The following is a 16,253-nucleotide window of genomic DNA, read 5'->3' on the forward strand; positions in this document are numbered from 1 at the left end:
TACTGAGGAGAAATAAGTATATATCATCACTTAAGATAGGTACAAATATTCATAAAAACACTGTTTATAATAGCTCCAAACAGAAATTTATCAAAATGATGTCTACAGTGAAATAGGCATTTATTTGTAGTGTATGTATATAATGGAATATTATATATTAATGAGAAGGAACAAACTATTGCCAAACAACATGGATGAATTTCAACAACATAAAGTTGAATAAAAAAGTACTACATCATTACATTTTTCAAAACAGGCATTATTAAAATTAATATGGCAATGCTATGAAATGAGGTTTTATGCAGCCATTAAGACATCCAAAGACATTGGTTAAACTAACGTAATGCCCCTTTTATTTCATGCTGTTCAGGGAGCAAAGGGGCTTTAGGTTTTTCAAAGTCTCAGAGCTTGTGCGTCAGACATTAACAGGGATTATCAGTGATGATGGGGCTTAGGTAATTACTATTTTTTTCTTTTAGTTTGTGGAGATTTTTTTTATAACTTTTTAAATGGGGCTCATGTAATAAGGTTTTTCTCAAACTGATTTATAAGCAGAGCTTTATCCTAAGTAGGTGAATTCTTTCAGATCCTCTGCACTTCTTCATCCCACTAGTAATAGAACATGAGGTTTCCCTCTTCCAGGCTACATTTTAGCAAAAGGAAGGTTTATGGCAGTAAATGACATTTTCTGAAAGTGATTTGCTGTCATCTATGTCAGGTCCCTGCAGCCCAATTTATTTGGCATTGTTACCTATGGGTGCCACTGCATCACGTAATGAAGATTAGTTGCTTAGAATCCCTGATAACTATTTTTCTTTTATGTAGCTAGATAACAGTGTATTGTTGTCTATATTATTATTGTTAAAACAATAAAAAGGAATTCTATATATCATATCTTTCCTTTACACTTAGAAAGAAACTTCACCTATTAAAATGTGAGCAGAGCAAACTGTATTGCAAATGCCATGACAGTTTGTCTGGACCCATGTTGTGCTAGCCATGCTTGCACCATACATGTCACTGACCCATGAAGGAGCACTCAGACCTAGGAATCCTTTTGTTGTCTGACTAGTGCTCTGCCCCTTGTCTCAGAAGCACATCTGCCAAACAGATTCACTTCAAACATGACCGGGAGCCCCTAATAAAATGTTGACAGAAACCCTCTTACCACCAACTCTGACCCAAAGGAAGAGCAACCGGCCTTACTCTGCCACATCGAGCCTCTGCTGTGGCTCAGTGAACACTTGATTTTCCCACTTGAACTTGAGCTCTTCCGAAAGATCACTCCTGCCGATCTTGCGGAGATGGCGAGCCAGCAGGCGAAGTTTATCGGTGGCATTCGGGAGTGATTTTTTCCAGGAGCAAAGAAGTTCGTGGATCTGTTCTGTGAGGTCATCTGGGTTCTTCAGCCTGATGAGCTGAATGGTGCTGCGGCGAAGAGGGAGGGACGAGGAGAGACTCGTGGCGTTTTCTGCTGAGAGCTCCTCGGCCAACCAGTAGAGCAAGTTATCCCACAGGGCATCTGCCAGGCACACAGGGGACAGTGTTAGGACTCTTTCTTGGCAGATGTGCTCAGCTAGTCCTTCATCCCTGTTCACAGGAATCTAAGTGCCCTCTGGGTTGTCCTCTGAGCAGCAGAAAGACTTGGGACCACCCAGTTGGACCGTTGAGAGCCTTTGAATGTCTGGGGTCTTCTCCTGCAGAGGGTTGAAAGTGCTTCTCAAATTTTAACTGAGTCCTAAGAGCCAAGTGGGCTTGTCCAATGGTTTGTCACCCTGCCTCAGAGAATCTACTTAATTAGGATGAGGAGGAGGAAAAAACTTGGCATTTTTTAGCAAGCCTCCAACCCAACTATAAGTAGCATGTGTGGTAAAGGATATTTTTAGGTTCAAGAAACATTTTCCTTCATTAGTACTAATCTGATGCATAAGTTTTAGAAGCATCTGGGCAATGGTCAGACACAGAGCCCAGCTACAGTCACCCACAAACTCTCCAAGATCCACTGCCCACAGATCAGTTCTGTGGAAGGTTCTCCACACCAGCATTTCCCCTGACCCCGAGACTAATATTCAGAACCACAAACATCTCCTTTGACTCTATCCTGTGTACTCAGCATACTTCTTCCCTTTCCCCGTGACTCATCCACCACCTAGCCTCGCGATTCATTTTTCTGTTATTTTCTTCGTTGTGTAACTCAGATCCATCTCTCTCGGTAATACCCCCAATCCTGCTATCTCTCTCCTTCCACATCCAGCACTAGCCTGTCTCACAGCCACTTTCTCACTCATGCTCACCCCCGCACCATTTTCCCTGGGCTTGTGCCACCTTTTATTCAAGTATCCCTTCCCATTGACCTGCTCACTCAAACACATCTGCTTTTACACTGTGAGTCATTCCACTTTTCTGACAAGTCCACCAGGAAGTGGAGTCAACACATCCTCGCTTTCCATTGTTACTTCAACATGAGCATTCTGCAGTGTATGGATTTTGATGTCCATGCTACACGCCTCCCTCTCCCTCTCCAAGGCATCTGTCTTTTGCCATCAAAAAGCAAAATTACCTGCCAAAACCGGTTTGGCTCAGTGGACAGAATGTTAGCCTGCAGACTGAAAGGTCCCAGGTTCAGTTCCTGTCAAGGGCATATACCTTGGTTGTGGGCATATCCCCGGAGGGGTGTGCGCAAGAGGCAGCTGATTGATGTTTCTCTCTCATTGATGTTTCTAACTCTCTATCCCTCTCTCTTCCTCTCTGTAAAAAAAAATCAATAAAATATATTTTGAAAAAAGGAAAAAAAAGAAAGAAAAATTATCAGCAACTGCATTGGCCATAAGTACCATTACTGACTGCATAGTTCCTAATCTCGTCAACATCAATAACTTGCATGTGACTCCATGTTAGATACTGACTCTCATGGCCAGTTTCATCATCAACCAGAATTATTCCATCTCCTTGGCCTCAGAGTCTCCATATTACTGTCCACCAGTACCTTTTAAACTTCCACAGCTTCTATTTCATTGTTCCTGCTTCATATTCTTCTTGCCACCCTCCCCACCACCATCACTACTAATATAGCCATATTGTTGATGGTGCAGTCATTCAGTCAAACCTTCTGGGTGTCACATGCTACTTCTAACAACCAGCGAGGTGCATTGAGAAGGGTCTTGCATCTTCCTTAAACTATGCTGTCCTCTTTAGTTTTCATTGTTCTCAACTTGTCCATCCCCAATCCTGCTTGATTCACACTATATTTAACTATCAGGCTGCCCAGGGTTATGAACCTATGGTGAATGTGATCAAGAAAGTCTATGTTTTTTCCACTATTTAAGCTCTTAGCAGCTTACAAATCCATTAAAAGAAATCTTTTTCCTGAACTCCATTTAAAATTTTCCAGAGCAATGACCCAAATCTCTTCTACCATCCGAAAGCCCCAAACTTATGTGCATTCTGATTCACTCTTTATGTCTGTTACTCCTACTTTACCCAATGCATTTGACCTAAGTTCTCATAACCTTATTTTCATTTCAAAATCATTCTCTTACAAAATCTAACTCCTCGTGTTTGCCACATTCCATCTATCACACTGTTTTTCATCATCATTCTCTTCATACCTGTTCCTTAATCTCCTCCTCACCACAGGTTCTTGCCATGCTTCTTACAAACACTCTCAAGCCTCCTGTTTCCCTGCTTCTGCTACACTTTCAATCTACTGAGCTATCTCTTCCTTCCCTTACCATAAAATATTTTATGCTTTTTATCAGAGCTAAAGGCCAAGGATCTTTATTTTATCTTTTCTTTAACTTTTAATATTAATTTCCATTGGTTTCAGGTGTGCAGCATAGTGGTTAGACAATCACATACTTTACAAAGTGTTTCCCCTGGATACTGCCAGTATGCACCTGGCACAATTCATAATTACTGCAATATTATTGACTATATTTCCTGTACTGTGGTTTCTCTTCAGATTGTATGTGTTACACACTTTTTACCATAAAATCTTTTAATGCCTAATGTAAACTTGATGCCTAGAGTTCATCACGTTCATTACTGCTGACTCACTTTTTTTTTCTTTAATATATATTTTATTGATTTTCACAGAAGGGAAGAGAGGGATAGAGAGTTAGAAACAACGATGAGAGAGAATCATCGATCAGCTGCCTGTTGCACACCCCCCACCGGGGTTGTGCCCACAACCAAGGTACATGCCCTTGTCTGGAATCGAACCTGGGACCCTTCAGTCCGCAGGACGACACTCTATCCACTGAGCCAAACCGGTCCCGGCCTGACTCACTTCTTAAACCTTTGCTTTAGGGATTCTGAACCCTCTTTTAAAACTCTATTGAAGGCTTTCCAGTTTTCCCAGAGCCCTTCTCATTACCCCTTACCACAGCTGATTCTCAGTTTGTCTTGTCTGATTTCACAAGGCATTTTACCGCTTTCCTTGGGTTCCCTCTTCTGCCACATGGCTCTTTCTGAGTTGCTGAGTCTCTTCCTCCTATTACAGCTGAATTAGTGCTTCCTGTCTCATGTCTCTTCTATTTCTATCCTCTCCCCTCAACGAATTCATCAACTCTTATTACCTCAGCCATCTACTATTTGTGAAACAGCCCAGATCTACTAGAACTGTGGTCGGCAAACTGTGGCTCTCAAGCCACATGCAGCTCTTTGGCCCCTTGAGTGTGGCTCTTCCACAAAATTCCATGGCCTGGGTGAATCTATTTTGAAGAAATGGCATTAGAAGAAGTTTAAGTTTAAAAAATTTGGCTCTCAAACGAAATTTCAATCCTTGTACTGTTGATATTCGGCTCTGTTGACTAATGAGTTTACAAACACTGTACTATAATCTGCACCTGTGGGTTTGTTTTTCTAGATCTTGGTATAGCATGTGCAATGTTCATCTTCCAATTATCTTTACCAGGATATATAACAGACAATTCAAGCTCCATATCTCTCAAAACAAAATCAGCTCTGGTCTTTCTTTCTCTCTACCTGATCCTTCACTCTATCAACTTTTTCAGTACATGTGACTACTCAATTGAGTAAGCTAAAACAAGTAATGGTATTGTAATTTCTCAAAGCCTATTTCTTATCCCCTGTACCAAAGTCCAACCAGTCCTACCTCCAAATATGTCTCAGCTATGTTCCCCAGTTTTCGGCCTTACTGACCCACTCTTGGTCATGACCTATGTCTCTTTTCTGGAGAATTGTAGGAACCTGGGTTCTAATTCATATCCCTGCTATCAGTTCTGCCTAACATTAGTCTTCCACACAACTAATAAAGAAAAGTTTTCAGTCTAATCAGATCTTATTTGTTCCTTGTTACTAAATCTCTTATAAAGTATTGTCTGAACACCATAACTAAGCATTTAAAAAGCTTTTCATAGATTAATCCTGCTCTACCCTTGCCTACCATCACCCTTCTTGCAGCAGCTCAGATGGCAGTGGTCCTATAAGACCACATAGTGTAACAACCTAGGACCTCCTGGTGCAGGTAGGGAAGAGCGGGGCACCCTGTGCTCTCCCGTGGTTGTGACAATGGTAGTGAGAGTTATTTAACATCAGATTCTTCAAAAGTTAACAAACTTCCCAGGCTTTCATCTTCTGCTGTTGTTTTTCATTTGGTTTGGTTTGGTTTCTTGTTTGGTGGAGATGTGTGTGTATGTGGGAGGGGAGGTATTTTCTGTTTTATTTTTGCTGTATCACCTGCTGTCTCTTTGAAAGCAGTTTTAGTGCCTCTGAGAGAATATGTAGCACTAAGGTTTATTCCCAGCCTACTTTTTTTCATATGTAATTCAATAAAGCCTGGACATTTTCTGTACAAATCCATAAAGGTAACCCCTGAAGGGAAGGCTTTGCCATCAGTGGTGGGTTGGAGACCAATAAATGATTAAAGTCACTATTAACATCACAGAATGGCCGAAATTGGTTTGGCTCAGTGGTAGAGCATCGGTCTGTGGACTGAAAAGTCCCAGGTTCGATTCTGGTCAAGGCCATGTACATTGGTTGTGGGCACATCCCCAGTAGTGGGTGTGCAAGAGGCAGCTGGTCGATGTTTCTCTCTCATCGATGTTTCTAGCTCTCTATCTCTCTCCCTTCCTCTCTGTAAAAAATCAATAAAATATATTTTAAAAATCACAGAATGAATTGTTTCGAAGGCTAAAATAGAATAAAACTGTCCAATTCTACCCTGTAATCCCCATCATTGTTATGTAAGTGATTTATGCATAACCGCGATAAAAAGCACAGGTTTCTGTTGTGGTTTCATACCAATATACCTCCATTTAAAGTCTATTGCCCTCAAATGTAGATTCAAGGTGACCAAACATTGAGAATCACAATTAATAGTCAGCATTTCAGAAAGAACTGCACTGGTCTACTTACCAAACTAAGTACTTACTAGTTTTCTTAGTAAAATATTTCTTAGTAGACTTCATATTTCTTGTCAATTTTAATATAAATTTAACTATGTCTACATTTGAGTATGCTTTGAATTAAACATTCATGACTTCCAAAGGAAAACATTTATGAGGATGATAAACTTAATGATTATTGAACTGCAAAGTTATCTAGTCTTTTTTATAAAAGCATTCACATAAAATATCCTATATAATAAAAGCCTAATATGCAAATTGACCAAACGGCAGAACGACTGGTCATTAGGTTGAAAACTGACCACCATGGTCTGATGCTCAATGCAGAAGCTGTCCCCAGCTCTCAGGCCTCAGACCAGCCAAGACGGGTGTGAGCAGGGATCCCCTTTATCACCCTACTGGTCATCCCACAGAGGGAGGCAACCAGTGGCAGTGGTGGTGGGGGATAAGGTGCCAGGCCAGCCAAGGGGGGTACCAGCAGGAGTTCCCTGAGCGCCCCACCAGTCACCTCACCCATCAGCCCTGATTGCTGTCCAGGCCTAGGGATCCTTCCCTATATGTTGGGAACAGTCTCTTAGATTTAAAAATTAAAATCTGGCAAGGCTTCTCAAACACTGAAAAAAACAGGATGATGTAGCGATGACATGCATGGACTCTGGCTTGCACATTTTGTGGTCAGCCCTGATTCTGACATTTATAACTGTGTGACAAAGCCAATTACTTAACTTCTCTCTGCTTCAGCTTTTCCACCCATAAGATGGAGAAAATAGTGCTATTGTCTCAGAAGGTCATGTTCTGTACTACGTTTTATAATCAGGGCAAAAAAAAAAAAATGTAGCTGTCCATAAAATAGCAAGATGCCTTTCACCTGTATGAAAAGTATAGTCACTGGTGTATGCAGCATCCCAGATTGTGAGAGGGATGTCCGACTGCTGGTTTAGGCCTATAAGTTGGTGGTTAGACATCCCCTGAGGGGTCCCAGATTGCAAGAGGGTGCAGGCCAGGCTGAGGGACCCCTCCCTCCTCCCAAGCATGAATTTCATGCACCAGGTCTCTAATATAATATAGGAGAGAAAAAGCAGGTCTGTAGTGAGGGCACTCTTACCTAGAGGATCTGTAGAAATTCTTTTGGTACTCTGTGGCCGGTTGATTAATTTTTCATGCTATTGGGGGGAAAAGACATAGACTAAGTAGAAGAAATCATTAATTGGTGAACAAGCCACAAATAAAAATCCAGTTGCACCTAACCCATATTTGAAAGCAGTATTGGATTGCATACCTTGCAAATTAGATTGTGCATTTGTGCATGCATGCTCAGAAATTGCTTTCCTAAGATGAGGCAAAATACATTAACCCAAATCTTTCAAAAACTTTAAATCTGAGAATACACATTTAGCTCTGGCAGGTGTGGCTCCATTGGTTGGGCGTTGTCTCATGCACCTAAAGGTCAGGGTACATGCCCTAGTTGCAGGCTTAATACCCAGGATGGGGTTGTGCAGGAAGCTGCTGATGATGTTTCTCTCTCTCCATCTCTCTCTAAAAATCAATATAAAATTTAAAAAAGGAACACAAGTTTAACTATTGTTATAGCAGTTGTCTGTGAGTAAACATTTTTCCAAGTGTAATTTAAAACTACTAAATCAGCAAGCTACCTCTGTGCTATAAACATAGTATTTTTGGAAAGGACTTCATGGGTTGGGCACTTGTTTTGACACACAGCACAGGACCTGACATTTAATGGCACTAAAACAATAGTGTTAAGGAATAAATGAGCGAATCCATGTGCATACAGGATGCTAAAAGCAATCAAGTTTTTGAGCAGATATTATTCTAAAACCAATAGTTTATCGATATGTAATAAAAAAGTATAATCATTACTTTTCTACACTGTCTGTAGAACAGTTTGTTCTCACTTAATTTGGGATTGTTAGAAACAGCCCAGGAAATAAAGTAAAAACATCTGGATTTGGAAACCTGATCTGTGCTCCGGACACTTTATCTCCTCTATCTCAGCTCTGAAAAGTGATTTATCTGTTTTTTAAGAACACACACCATAAAAATCTGTACACAATGTTCATAGCATTTTAATAGCCAGAAAGCTGAAAACAGCTCATATTTTTCTGCAATGGGTGAACAAAGGGTGATATATCAACATAGTGGGATACTTTTCAGCAATGGAAAGGACAAGTCACTGGTACATGCAACAGCTTGCATGGACCTCAGAGAACTCAGCTGTGTGAAAAGGTCACCCCTTCCTGGTTTCATTTACATGACATTCTTGAAATTACAGCTTATAAAGATGAAGAACAGATTGATTGCCAGGCATTGGGGATGGTGGAGATGACCATAAGCGGAAGCACAAGGAAGATCTTTATGGTGGGTAGAATAGTTCTGTATCTTGAGAGCAGTGGTTCCACAAATATCACACGTGATAACATGACATAGAAGTGTGCATGCATTTCAATGACAACTTCCTGCTTTGATGTCATACTCTACTTATGTACGATGTAACCACTGAGGACAACTGGGTGAGGACTACATGGGGCCTCTCTGTGCTATTTATTTATTTTTTTATTTTTTGCAAATTTCTGTGAATCTATAATTATTTCAAAATATTTTTAAAAGCCTACTTTACAGCGATGATACAAGGAGGATGGAAATTCTCTATGCAAATGAGTAGAACACTGTCTAAATCAGAATGAGCACTCAATACAAGTTAATTTAATCCAAATATAATTTTGTAGAGATTCTTGTCATTGCCATTACATAAACTTTATATAAAGTTTTATATATAGATAGATAGATACTCTGTTTCCCCCAAAATAAGATAGTGTCTTATATTAATTTTTGCTCCCAAAGATGTGCTAGGTCTTATTTTCAGGGGATGTCTTATTTTTCCATGAAGAAGAATATGGTAAACATTTATTGTTAAATGAAAATAAAGGAAATTTATTACCTGTATATGGTAATAAAGTACGGTAGTTGTCAACACAAACCAGACAAACTGTGAATCCTACAGTATCAAGAATTTACTCATTTATTCAATGACAATTATGTCATCATCTTCTGGAACATCATAATAACAATCCAATTCCTGAATTTCCTGGTGAATGTCTTGTGACTCCATTTCTTTCAGAATCAGTGGACCAAATCTCTCATGTTTAGCCTGGCGGGGGGGCTTATTTTTGGGGGGATGCCTTATATTTCACTCAGAAGGAAACCTGTAAGTAGGTCTTATTTTAGGAGGATGTCTTATTTTGGGGGAAACACAGTAGATAGATAACTTTAATTGGCTCTAGTCAGTTTGACTCAGTGGATAGAGCATGTGGACTGAAGGGTTCTGAGTTCTATTCCTATCAAGGGCATATGCTCGAGTTTGGGGTTTGATCCCTAGTGTGGGGTATGCAGGAGACAGCTGGTCAATGATTGTTTCTCATTATTGATGTTTCTATCTCTCTCTTTCTCTATGAAATCAATAAAAAAATGTATTTTTTAAAAAAAATTTATTGGAGGCAACTAAGAAACAATATAAGAACAAGCTTAAGTTAAAGTATACTAATACTGTAGCACTGCAAAATACATAGAATTTTCAAGACTATGTCCTTAAAACTCTCAAAACAAGAAGAGAAATGCCAAATTAAATAGTGTAGCAAATTCTACCATACCCATCAAAAGGGCACATGGATTTGATTGAATCCAGGATAAGAAATACATGTTGCATTTTTTCTTCTCTTCACACAAATAATTCCCCCCTCAGTCATTTTTCATTTCTTCAGAGATATCTCCTAGCATCTTGATGCATTCAGAGTGATCCTAATATTTAAATATATGTATTTTCACATGCATGGAAATATAAGCCAAGCCCTTCATCTGGCACAGATCCACGGAGGGGGACGGAGAGCGGCAGAACAGCACAGGACACCCTGGTTCTTTAAAGACATCCGGGCACTGTGCTAGCCTCACACATGACCTCTTTGTCAGGGAAGTTCAATGACCCTTCCCCTTCCCCTCCTGTTTTCTTGTATTGCTGCATTGTTATCTGTGTATTATTTTTGCCTTGCACAGTACTTTTTAAATCTCACTGGTATTCAGGGTCAGCTCCAAGCCAAACCAGGAAGCCTTTGCTTGTCCTGTATAGTATCTTCACCCACAGATCCCCAGCATCTATCTATACGTGGTCCCCTAGGTGACTAACTTGGTGACTGGCTTTAACTATTCCCTACTTTCCTCTCCCAACGAAAAGGTGTTATCCTATCATATTTTCTCAGGTTCCACTATTTGGTGGAAGGTTTGTTATTTCTCTGAGGTAACCTGCTTTTATGTTGATGCTCCCCAGAATTTTACACATATTTTTAAAAAATATATTTTATTGAAATTTTACAGAGAGGAAGGGAGAAGGATAGACAGTTAGAAACATCCATGAGAGAGAGACATCAATCAGCTTCCTCCTGCACACCATCTAATGGGGATGTGTCCACAACCAAGGTACATACCCTTGACCAGAATCGAACCTGGGACCCTTCAGTCCATAGGCCGACGCTCTATCCACTGAGCCAAACCAGTCAGGGCTTACACATATTTTAAACCTCTAAGTGGTAATAATAACATAAAATTATCTCATCGAATCTGATGGCAATATCCCATTTTAAATGGTAACTTGGGTGATCACGAATTCCAAGGATACCCGCAATACTGTTGCCATCTAGCAGATAGAGAAATAGTAAGTGGTAGAGCTCTTCCCTTTAATTTCCACTTGTCTACATGTTCTTCGGTGTCTACTGCAGAGCCAGAGTTTGTGTAGTAACCTGCTAAGGATTTTAAGACCCTGAAAGCTCCCTCTAACGTGGATATCACAGAGCAGGACAGCTATTGTCCCTGCAATGCAACCAGCAACAACGATATCGAAAAAAAATGTCATGCTGGTATTATTATTTCTTATCCTTTACCCTTAGGCACTTATGCATGAAGAGAATTTCACAAGTAGTTATTACAATATCATGTGGCAACCACGCCTCCATGCAGCCTTAACCCCCACATACTTCCACCCCCACACATTTATTGCACATTTTCCTGGTAAATAGGTCATTTCTTTTGTTTATCATTTCTGGTAAATAGGTCATTTCTTTTGTATAAAATTTTTTTAGAAGATATATAAGTGAAAGTGATATGAATTATAGTATTATAGATTGAGGAAGTGTACGTAATCATTATATTTCTGTGTATCTTTAACATGGATTTTACCATAAGCTTTTTAGATGCCATGACTAAGTACCAGTTTTTACTGCTTATTGTATTCTGTATTTATTTTGCATAGAGGCCTCTTCAACTAAGTAATAGCTGCTATTTGCTTACCTTGAGTTCATCTGTTGCTTCATAATAGTCAACATTTATATTCTCAATCTTCATAATGTACAAATTCTACAGAATCCCCATGGGAAAGAAGTTAGAATATTCATCAAATAAGTGATCTCATCAAAAGGGTGATGTCTAGCATAAAAATTTTGTGCTGCCGACATGGGCATGGGTTCAACTAGAGATCAAATAAGAGCTTCCTTCAGAGTTGAGTGAGGACAAACTGGTGTGAATTGGGCTAAACTTCTGGTTTCCAGTAATGTATGTAAGAAGCAGGAAGCTGCTACTCTGTCCTAACAACAAGAAAAAAGCTGAACAAACTGAAACAAATCAACAACTCTCTTTATATCTGTAAGAGAAGTAAGGTCACAGGGCAAACCCCTGTCCCAATTTGGAAAAGACTGACAGTTAAATATAGAAAATGGTGACTTTCCGAAGCTGAAACCCACAAGCACTGACAGGCAGGAACTAGGCCCCCCTGCAAGGAAACCTGAACTGCAATTGACAAGTTGCTGGAGGCTCAGTGTCTACACAGACTGGCAGTTACAAACTCCAGGGGACCCCTCAAGGATGCTCCCACACTTTTGTGAATGTCACCTCTAGGAGCTCAACCAACTCACAGTGACTATCTGAAAAAAAAATCCCCTTGTCCTGTCTGGCAGGGAGAAGGCAAAAGAAACCATTTTCAAATACACCACAGCATTCTGTTCTCCTTAAAAAGGTTGGCACCCAGGGAAAGGAGATAAGTCACTTCAGGGTCTAAATTTGCCAAACACCCTGAAGAGGCAGAGGATATGAGAGGCAATGGCACAGAGTTAAGAGTGGCAGATGTGAAGCAAGCAGGAGTCTGACTTTCTCAGGAAGAAGGGATAGACAGCATAAAAGAGGAATGATTTTGAAATCTGGGTCCCAGTACACACAGCCTTTGCCTGTGAAGTCATGCAAGCTGAGGCAAGCCATCCCAACATTCTTACTAAACTCCAGCTGGTGAAACAGAGATGAGGGGCCTGACCTCTGAAGTATGCTGTGAGGGTGGATTGAGATACAGTTTGTAAAGGATACAACCCACAAATAGTGGCAGAGACACATAAGCTGGTTGCAATGTGTGGGCATCTTTAGAAACCTAGAACCCTGTGGTGTTTGTTTGTTTTACAAATTAATCACTTAAAAAAAAAGAGTAAGTCAATGAATATAGCACATGATGAATAGTAGGTACTATCCTCGCTAATAAAAGAGTAATATTCAAATTAACTATCATTCTGTTACACCCACAAGCCAATCTGAGTGAGTATGCAAATTAACCTCAACCAAGATGGCTGTGGCCACAGAGATCAGGAGGGAGGCTTGCGTTTCCCTGGAAATGGAGGAAGCCAAGCTTTCCACACACCCTGGCTGGCCAAGGCCTCCACTTAAGGGTACAAAGTTTCAATTATAGAAGGTAAATAAATTCCAACAGAAATGGCAGCAGCCACTGAGCTGGAAGAGCAGAAGGCTAGGGTTGCCCCAGACGATGGATAAAGCCAAGCTTCTGCAGCCCTGGCCAGCTCAAGCCTTCACTCCAAGCTACAAAGTTTCAATTGTAGAAGATACATAAATTCCAACAGAAATGGCTGCTGCCAGGGAGCAAGCAGGAGGCTTGGCTCCACTCCAGGCTACAAAGTTTCAATTGTGGAAGATAAATAAATTCCAGATACCAGGGCCTCCACTTGGGTCACCGGGGTGTGTGGCTGGCCTGCAAACTACCAAAGGCCCCTTGCCTAGGCTGTCCCATGCCCCAAGGGAACTCCTACCCTGATCCAAGACATTCTTCAGGGCAAACCAGCTGGCTCCACCCACGTACCAGGCTTCTATCCTAACTAATAAAAGAGTAATATGCAGATTGACCATCACTGCAACACATAAGATGGCTGCTCACATGTGGTCAAAGATCCTGCCCCCATGTGGACACAAGATGGCCACCATAAGATGGCCTGCAGGAGAAGGCAGTTGGGAGGGACCATGCCGGCAAGGGAGGGCAGTTAGGGGTGATCAACTCTGCAGGGGAGGGCAGTTAGGGGTGACTAGGCCGACAGAGGAGGGAAGTTGGGGGCAAACTGGCTGGCAGGGGAGCAGTTAGACATAAATCAGTTTGGTAGAGGAGTGGTTAGGGGGTGATTAGGCTGGCAGGCAGAAGCAGTTAGGGGCAATCAGGAAGGCAGGTAGGTGAGAGTTGGGAGCCAGCAGTCCTGGATTGTGAGAGGGATGTCTGACTGCCCGTTTAGGCCCGATCCCACTGGATCCCACCAGATTGGAGAGGGTGCAGGTTGGGCTGAGGGACACCCTTCCCAACCCACCCTCCTGCACGAATTTCATGCACCAGACCTCTAGTAATTAATAATAGCTCATTTTATGTATTACATTCTTATATCTTAAAGACACATATATCTCAAACAAACAAACATTCCCAGGGGTATTAGATAAAACAAGAATGGCAGAAAATGGTGGGTGATGGGTCCATGTAGGTTCATTGTATATTTTCTCTATTTTTGTGTGCCTCTGAAAATTTCCACACAAACATTCTAGTATATGCACCAAACACACACACACACACACACACACACACACACACACACACACACAAACAAACAAAAAAACAAAAACCTTTAGAATAAATAAATTAAAAGAGAGCAGTATCAGTTACTCAATATCCTATTGCTTTCCTCATGGATTTGTTCTAATTACACACTCAGTGAAGAAGCTCCTGATAGCTTGGACAGAAATGCAAAGTGCTTTTACATAGAGAGATATGAAGATCAGAATAAACCCATAGAGAAATAAGATTACTGTGCAGAGGAGGACGGGGAAAAATGGGAACCAAGTTGAGAGCAATAAGAGCTGACCCAAAGTGGTTTCAGTGAGGATAAATCTAGGAATTAAGTTTTTTCTTGGACATAAAATCAGGCTGCTGTCAATACTTAAAGTAATGAAGTTTTATATCTTTGCTTAATTCGGATCTTTCTTGGTTTTAACCCCCTGCAGTTAAACTTAGGTTCTGTTTCTTCATTATCTTCTTTTCATTTGCTTCCCTGAAAGTGATCTTTTTTAAGGCTTCACTCTGATTATGGTTTTGTCAAGAGAAAAGGATTAACTATCAGCCTTTGAAGAAGTTAGTCACGAAAGGAGAAAACTTACGTAGATCTCTAGTAAACAGAGCGCAAGTCAAGAAACTCCAACTGACCTATGGAGTTGGACCAGTCAGAAGAAAGGGGATGGCTGCAAATATTAATGAGCCATAGGCCTGGATAATTCAGGACATCTATATGGAATATGCCTGGGCTCAATATAGTTTTCAAAAGTAGTCTAGAATAGGTAAAGCACTTCAAACATACCTAGAATTTAGCAATAAAGAGCTGACTATTGTTAATATGCTTTTCACTTTTCTCATTGTTCAAAGCAAGTCTGGCAAAGGCACATGCCCTTGATCCATAAATGCAGCTATGTGGGAGATACTATTGATTTAAAAAGTAGCTCATCAAATCAAAGGTGCACAATGCTGTTAGAACTCCCATCAATTTCCACCTCTGCTCTCTACTGTTCTGCTTTTAAATTAGAATTGCAACAAGTTTTTATCAATCCCTAAGACTTTTCAAAGTATGCATTCAACTTGGAATATAATTCTTTCTAGAATATTCTAATATATGTATATTTTTAATTCCCTGAATTTTTGTTTTGTTTTTGTTTGGATTATAGACAGAAATCGCTTTTCAAACAGAAAGTATGATATGAACATTGCTGGGAAAGGCTTGGATAGCTATATATTCCCAGGCCTTGCCACAGTGTGTATATCCTCATGTTAGTTACTCCTTCGAAGGTATGAAAAGCTTTTGCTCCATGTAGCTGCTAGTTGGAGAAGGATAGAGGTAAAGCTTTTGTCAGTCACTGACTCTACCTTCAACCACTTTATCAATTCCCAGGCATGCATTTATCTAGGAATTAAGTCAATAAATCATCATTGAATGCATAGTAGGAGATGGAATTATGTAATTGAATGAGCTATGCTCCAAGCACAGAGGAATTCAGTCCCAAAAGGAGAGAGCAGGGTAATGGTATCACTGGAATCAGACAAACTGTGTTCACAGAGTAACTACCATGCTCTAGCTATTTCCCCTTGAATAAGCCTTTCAGTGCCTCAGTTTCTTCAACCACCTATCCTTTCAGCAAAGGTTAATATGGGTAAATGCTTTATCAAGTTCCTAGCAGGGATAACTTGATAAATAGTAGTTATTACAGTGCTGTACCTAATTCTGCCTGGGAAATTAAAAGGCTTCTTCTAGAAAGATGATAAAAGAACTACATGTGGAGTCAATGCTGTCACAAGGGCAGCTGTAAAATGTCTCTGAGGCAGCTAAGATCATCACATGTCAAAGGAGTGAGAATGAAGCAGATGTTAGTTGGGTAGATATTATATAAAGAGGTTGTAGGGATAAAATATGGGGGGTTATGAAGGGCCTTATAACAGGGTAAATGGCTTGGATTTTGAGTAATAGATATAAA

The 16,253-nt window shown here is 40.4% G+C and overlaps 1 protein-coding gene across 1 annotated transcript in view; it reads right to left on the reverse strand.

Annotated features, from left to right (window-relative positions):
* Positions 1 to 103: 103 nt before the first annotated feature.
* DTHD1 (death domain containing 1) overlaps positions 104 to 16,253 on the reverse strand; it is a 60,744-nt gene continuing 44,594 nt past the window's right edge. The window contains exons 9-10 of the mRNA XM_036418803.2: positions 7,474 to 7,531; positions 104 to 1,522 (exon numbers count right to left, since the gene is read on the reverse strand). Of these exons, the coding sequence (XP_036274696.1) occupies positions 1,203 to 1,522; positions 7,474 to 7,531 (378 nt within the window). The 3' untranslated portion in view covers positions 104 to 1,202. The remainder of the gene's footprint in view (positions 1,523 to 7,473; positions 7,532 to 16,253) is intronic.

The sequence above is a fragment of the Pipistrellus kuhlii genome, unplaced genomic scaffold (assembly GCF_014108245.1).
Source record: "Pipistrellus kuhlii isolate mPipKuh1 unplaced genomic scaffold, mPipKuh1.p scaffold_m20_p_1, whole genome shotgun sequence".
NCBI lineage: Eukaryota > Metazoa > Chordata > Mammalia > Chiroptera > Vespertilionidae > Pipistrellus > Pipistrellus kuhlii.